This window comes from Spinacia oleracea, chromosome 4 (assembly GCF_020520425.1).
Source record: "Spinacia oleracea cultivar Varoflay chromosome 4, BTI_SOV_V1, whole genome shotgun sequence".
Lineage (NCBI taxonomy): Eukaryota > Viridiplantae > Streptophyta > Magnoliopsida > Caryophyllales > Amaranthaceae > Spinacia > Spinacia oleracea.
Window position 1 is genome coordinate 56,421,020 of NC_079490.1, and position 7,696 is coordinate 56,428,715.

At 40.7% G+C, this 7,696-nt stretch overlaps 1 protein-coding gene across 1 annotated transcript; it reads right to left on the reverse strand.

The window, feature by feature from the left end:
• Positions 1-201: 201 nt before the first annotated feature.
• On the reverse strand, positions 202-840 carry LOC110803719 (uncharacterized). The gene has a single exon (XM_022009257.1). The coding sequence runs from the start codon at positions 838-840 to the stop codon at positions 202-204; it is 639 nt and encodes a 212-aa protein (XP_021864949.1).
• Between the last annotated feature and the right edge of the window lie 6,856 nt (positions 841-7,696).

Consider the following 7,696-nt stretch of genomic DNA (forward strand, 5'->3'; position numbering starts at 1 on the left):
ATGTTTGATTCTGTTTACCAAAAGTTTGGAGACAATTTTATAGCTCACATTGCAGAGACTGATGGGTTTAAATTGCTTAATGGTTTCAGGGTGATCAATTTTTGGTATAATGCAGATGGTGGTATCATTGATTGATTCAGGAAAGGTCTTTGTTCTAATGATATTGTCTACAAAAGTGTACAAGTCCTTCCACATTACTCCTCAGTGCTGCTGATAAAAGTGGGCATGAAAGCCATCTATCCCAGGGGATTTAAATGGGCCTAGCTCAAAGACTTCCCTTCCCACTTCTTCCACTGTGGCAGGATGGTCAATGGCTATGGTGTTCAGATAGTGATGGTTGTCACAAGTGGGCATGGTAGACTCTGAGGTGAACAAAGTTGAGAAGTACTGCATAATATGGGGAACAAGGTCATCACCCTCAATGACCTGGCCAACCTCAGAATTTAAGGTAGTGATCTTGTTCCTTTTTCTCCTGATTGTCACTGACCTATGGAAGTAGGTAGTGTTTTGTTCACCACATTTAATCCAGTTGGTTCTTGCTCTGGTCATCCAGAAGGCCTCTTCTTGTTGAAAAATAAGATTTATCTCTGAAGATAACTCCCCATTTAAATCAAGAAGATGCATACATGTTGGTCTAGTTTCTAAAGCATTATGAATACCATTTAGCCTAGCAGACAGATGTTTCCTTTTTTTGAAAATGTTACCTATATTATCCTTAACCCAAGAAGACATGATTCTAGTGATAGGAATAAGTTTATCTACATAATCAATAGTATTTGTTTTCCCATTTAAGTTCACCGTGTTTGAGAACCCTGGTTGGGAATACCACAAGGGCTCCATTATAAAAACAGTTTGGAGATTTTGGCAAGTTGGAACAATTGGTTCTGAGATTAATTTAATTGGGTTATATATGATCAGAAGTGTCTCTGGGCAAGGTATGGACTGCAGCTAATGGGAATTTGTCAAGCCAATGCATATTGACCCAGGCCCTGTCTAATCTGTGGAAGATAGGTTTCTGTTTTCTCTTATTATGCCAAGTGAACTTATTCCCCCACACACCCTGCATCAAATAAACCACAGGTATCCATTGCTAACGTAAATTTATCTACTCTTTTTTGTTTTATGGGTCTACCTCCTATTTTTTCTGATTGGCATGTTATTTCATTAAAATCCCCCATGACAACCCAAGGCACAGACATATGAGTAGACATATCAATTAAATCATGCCAGATCCCTACTCTACTTTTATACTTTGTACTTGCATAAATAGCCGATAAATATAATTGAAAGCTAGGATTAGAAATTACCTCCACTATGCCATAAATAGCTTGTTGATCCGACCCTATCATCTGAAATTTGATGAAGAGGGGGTTCCACATGACTACTATTCCACCAGGAAGTCCATATGGTACAGCCATCACAAAGTTCTCATATGGGGTTGACTTATTACTCAATATATGTTTGGTATGGGCTCTGCTTGTTTTGGTTTTAGTGAGGACAATAACAGAGGGTTGGTGCTCATTGTAGATATGGTACGGTAGAGGTTGGCTTGGAAGCCTCTGCGGGCAATCCCTCTGCAATTCCATGCGACTATGATCATTGGATTAGGGATTTTGTGAGTCCTGGAGAACTCCTTGTACTTCATCTAAGTTGTTGGATTGATCTTGTCCATAAACTCCTTGCTACTTTTGCTCCAAAGTACTTGGTTCCTCGCTACAAACTCCAATTCTGCCTCCCAGGTCTCCTCCTCTATCTCCTTCACCAGAATTGCTCATATCTCGACTTGGGGCATTCTCTCTGTTGTGGACATCACCATGAATCTGTTGGAGCTGTCCCCAAACGTCGCCTTGAGGGGAGCCCTGGATGACAACTAACAGGTCCTTCTCAATTGAGGGAGCACTGGAATTGGATCGCTCATAAACTCCAACTCCGGGGGTTGATGTTCTTCCCCATTCTCGCTTCCTTGCTGACCATCCACCATCTGACGAACTTCTCCAATACAGGGCATAGTGTTTTCATGGTGTTCAGGTCCGGTAGATGTGCAAGATACATCGTACCTCTGCTTCTTGGAGACATTACCATGTCCTGGTACGGTGTGTCCACTCCATGTGGATCCAGAATGAAGGAGTGAATTTTCTCGACACTGACTTCGAACTGGTGAGAAGGGGTTTTGAGCATGAACCTCGTGTTGTTAACATGAATCTATGGAAAAGTTGGTATCGGTGCTTCCTTGCAGACATATTGGTTGAGAAGCTGAACGCCGGTGACCTCCATGATTGGTAGGGGAAAGTCGAGAGGGAATGATTGGAACGATAAGATGAATTTGGGAATTTTGTTGTTGTGACTCATGAAGTAGCAGTGCACATAAGGTGGTGGTTTGGTGAAATCATTGTCCTCCGTCGAATCTCCTCCGGAATCGAACATGTCGAAGTCCATCTCGCTCGACATTTTCCGGTTTCTTGTTGTTTTTGAGGGTGGTAAGGAAGTTGGGAGGGGGGGAAGGGTTTTGGTTTAGAGAGAGAGGGGGACTGAATTTTGTGTTTTTGGAGTTGGTTTTAGTTGGGGAGGAAGAGAAGGTGAAAGGTTTAATGAACTGGCTGGTGATTGGTTGGTTGGAGGTTGGGAATGGGATTGGTTGTTTTGGCGGTTCTTTGTTTTTGGCCTTTGGATTTGGTTTGTGTTTTGGTTGTTTGATCTGGTCCGTTGGATCAGCAGTTTCCTTTTGGGAGACAGATGATAGGGTGTTTTGCATTTCATTGGATTGGGCCCCCATTTCATCTTTATTTTTGAGTTGGGTCGACAGAGTTGAGATTGCCTTTTGGACTGGCACATGTTGCTTCCCTCGAATTCCCACTTTCTTTTTTGTTTCAAATCCCTGTTTTGTTTCAAATCCCTATTTTGTTTTTACCTCCTTTCAAATCCCACTTTCTCTTCTCCTTTTTTTGTCTTTTTCCTCCTTTTCATTCTTCTTTTTCCAGACTTTCCTGAGCCTGCAGCATTTCCTCTTATACCGTTGTTACTTTTTGTCGTTCTCTTAGAGACATTGATCCAAGGGTTGGGGTTGATTTGCCGTCTTCCATCAACGGTCGTTCCACACTTTGCACTTACACTTCAATTAGGGTTTCTTTCTGTATGTCTTCTCCGCCGACCTTGTCTTCTTCTTGCGTTGGTGCCACTGGACACCGATCAATTCCATGGCCAATTGAATTGCAAACGTGACAGACGTGTGGAGTTTCATCGTAGATTATGCTCTGTTTGAATGCACCTAGCCATATCGCTTCCTTTCTCTGTTTTGCTAAATGCAAAACGCATTCTGTTTTGTTCGAATTAGCTCTATAGTCTGACTTAATGAACGACCCAATTTCACCTGCAATCTTCTGTAAAAACAGAGTTTGAATGAAACTCAATGGGAAATTCTGATAGTGACACCCAGACCGGGACCTTCGCGATAGTGGCTTGAGATGGTTTGAATCCTGGCACCCATGGTTGAACAAGTAACATGAAACTCGATATGAACCAAGGACCATTCGATAGGACATTTTCTCTATCAGCCTTTGTTGGTAGTGTGACATTGTAGAAACCTTTGCCTAACGCAATGAACTGGATTTGTGGTTGGATTTTCCAAATTCTTTGAAGAGACGACTTCAAATATTTGACAGAAAACGATTTCCCCACAACTTTGTTTATCAACATGTTTATCCACTTGACTGGCAGAGATTCGACCTCTTCATGGTCTAGGCTGATGAAAGCATTTAGGCTTGGATCAAAGGATGGAGGTGGTTGGGATGAGATGATAGGGAGAAGGAAGGCATGAGAAAAAGAAACTTTGAAAGGTTCTGGCTGAGTTTTAAGGGTGGCTGCATAGGATAGCTTTACTGGTGGAGGGGGAGGACGTGCGATTATGATGGTAGAGGGGTGATGTTGTTGTTGATGGGAGATGGGGTTGGTCGGCTGTGAGGCTAAGGGTGGCTGAACCTTGGACTGAGTGGTGGAATTCGGCGATAGTGGGAGGGGGGCTCTTCTCACTTTCTCTCTCTTAACATTTTTTAGTGCTTTTCTTTGTTTTAAGCTATTTTCTTTTTGAAATATTTTTTATGGGCATTGCAAAAAAAAAAATTTTTTTTGCTAAGCAAGTGAGAATAATATTATTAAGCTCAAAACGAGATACAAGCTAAACTAGGACCAAGGGAGACAAACCAACTAGGTTGGACCCTCTCACCAAGGAACTAGCACAAACAAACTAGCCAACATGCATACAAACACCAACAAACAACCTATAAAGCCAAAAACCATTGGCTATCAGACTTACTAACACTCTTAGGCAACACTGCTTGTATTCTACTTTTTACAACTTGATTCATGCTACTGATTGTGTTGTTGACAGTAGGAACAGTCTGTTCCCAATAACTTGTATTCCTGCATCTCTAGATCAAATACACAAGAGCAACTACAGCTGTAAAAACTACCTGTTTTCTGAACTTGGACCTTCTCTGTGACTGATGTCTCTAAATATGTGCTGCAATTTGTTACCATGTTGCAAACCCATCCATTTCTTCATTTCCATCAAACACATGTTACTATAAGTACACCTGAAGAATAAGTGATCATGTATCTCATCACCTTGACCACAGATCAGGCAACTAGCAGAAGCACTAATCCCTATTTTTGCAACTTAGCTGTAGTTTAGAGTCTAGCCTGGATTGCAAGCCAAGCAATAAATCTATGCTTTGGGGTATTGAGTCTATTCCACACCAGTCTATCCCAGTGAACTTTAGGCTTATCATCTGTTAATTTCTCATACACCTGCTTTACTGAGTAATGAGGCATATTACTGAACTCATTCTCAGAATAAACTTGTTTCAGTAACTCTTTCACTTCACAGATCGTCTCCAATACCAGCTTGCAGTATGGCATGGCTGGTATCCCCACCATTCCCCATTCTTTAAATACACAGAAGTCACCCATTTGACCCAAACATTATCTTGCTTGGTAGCTAAAGCCCACACATATTTACCCATGCTGGCAGTGTTCCAAAGAACAACATCTCTAAAGCGTAGTCCACCTGTTTGCTTACTGCTGCAAGTATTATGCCAAGCTACATTGCTAGGCTTAGAGCTATAAGCAAGACCACTCCACAAAAAGGCCCTACAGACCTTAGTGATCTCCTGTAGAACATTCTTAGGAAAAATGTATATTTGTGCCCAATACATATGTAAGCTCAACAGAACTGAGTTGATAAGCTGCATTCTAGCCACATAAGACAGATTTCTAGTGCTCCACATCTTTATCCTAGCTGTCATCTTATCTACTAACATTCCACATTGAGCAAGAGATATTCTCTTAGCACAAATGGGAACACCAAGATACTTGAAAGGCAGTTGACTTCTGGTAAAACCAGAAACAACAATGATTCTCTGAATTACATCATTACTCATACCATGGCAATAAATGGAAGATTTTTGCTGATTTGCCTTCAAACCAGAGGAAGCAGAGAACAACTTGAAAGCTTGCAGAATGAGGTAAACGGATGGGAATTCACCTTTGCAACAGAGAATAAGATCATCAGAAAAACACAAGTGAGTGAGTTTAAGCTATTTGCATCTTGGATGATACTGAAATTGACTCATATCACTCATCTTATGCAGTACCCTAGACAGATACTCCATGCAGACAACAAAAAGAAGAGGAGAAATTGGATCTCCTTGTCTCAGACCCCTCTTAGACTTGAAAAAGCCATGCATTGAGCCATTAAGCATGAGAGAAAACATTGGAGTGGTCACACACTCCATGACTAGATTAACAAACTGAACAGGAAATTCCAGATAAATCAGCATGTCTTTTAGAAAGTTCCAATCAACAGTATCATATGCCTTTTGGAGATCAATCTTCATTAAACAGCTTGGCTTCACACCTTTCCTCCCATAATGCCTCACAAGGTCCTGAACAACCATGATATTATGCACAATATACCTTCCATGAACAAACCCCCCTTGATTCTCAAAGATCAAATCAGGGAGAATTTGTCTAAGCCTTGCACACAAGACTTTAGTGACACATTTTTACAATGTGTTACAGCATGAAATGGGTCTGAACTCACTTACATTTCTTGGACATTTGACCTTAGGAATCAGAGTAATCACAGTATGATTAATTTCCTTGAGCAGCTTGCCATGCTGAAGTACATCTAGGACAGCTAATATAACATCATTCCCTACTATAGACCATGCATCTTTATAAAAGTAGGACCCAAATCCATCAGGACCTGGAGCCTTGAATCCTGGAATAGAAAACAAAGTGCAGCTTTAACTTCATCAGCAGTACAAGGAGCATTGAGGATATCTTTGTGATGATTCTGACAGACAGGACCTGATTGCACTATCTGTTTGATAACCTGTGTTCTGTTGTCATGTACACTTCCCAGTAATTTTGTGTAATAAGCCAAGAAAGCATCTGACACCTCATCAGGTTTATCTCTCCATACACCATCCTTGTCAAATATACTATACACTTGATTCTGCAACCTTCTACTTTTAATACTCTGATGAAACAATGAAGTGTTCTCATCACCAGCTTTGATCCACTCCACTTTGGCTTTCTGTTTCAGAAAATCTAAATAGGCTTTATGAGTGATTCTATATTCTTGAATTGCTTGCAACTCCAGACTTGCCAACTCCTTGTCATGTGAGTTATGATGCATTGCCTCCTGAGCAGCAATCATGCCATGATAAGGCTTCAGATCAGCTGCTTGAATATCAGTGAACCCAACTATGTTCAATTCCTTGAGAGAGGCTTTGACTTTCTTCAATTTGTTGGTCAAAACAAACATTTTACTACCAGAACACTGGAAATTCCAAGCCATTTGAACTGTATCAAGAAAAAGGGGAGAGGATTTCCACATAGTGAAATATTTGAATGGCTTCCTTCCTCCATCACTTCTAGGGTAGACAGTAAGAAGACCAGGAGAGTGATCAAACTGCCCTTCAGGTAGAAAACAGACTTTAGCACTTGGATAATCATTTTGCCAAGCTTGATTTGCTAGAAATCTATCCAATTTTGAAAATACTCTATCACCACCCTGTTGCTTGTTGTTCCAAGTAAAGAAATTGCCAACACTCTTTATATCCTCCATGCCACACACATGCATACAATTACTGATATCCACAATATCAGCTTGCCTAACAAGCATACCTATTTTCTCTTCCATATTCATGACACAGTTAAAGTCACCACATAAGACCCAAGGTCTTTGGACATTCAGCAACTGCAAATCTCTCAATAACTCCTTTCTCATATTGTTCTCATTGAAAGCATAGATAAAACTACAATGGAAAGAGGACATACCACTCACTGGACTAATATGACAGTGTATAAACTGGCTAGAAGCAGCTGTTATGTTAACATTAAAACTTCTTGACTTCCAAGCAATCACAATTCTACCTCCACTATGATAACTAGCATTATTAGTGAAACACAAATTCTAAAACCTTTTGGTAAAGCTTACCTAGATTAGGCAATTTTACCTGATGCTCCAGGAGACCAACCAAACCCACCTCATACTTTTGAATAAATCTTTTGACCTCTTCTTGCTTATGAGATATATTAAGCCCCCTGACATTCCAGGCTAAAATTCTATCCATGAGGAGAGGAAGGGTCCCTCCTTCCACCTGCTTCCCTCCCCTGTTCAGTTCCTTGATTC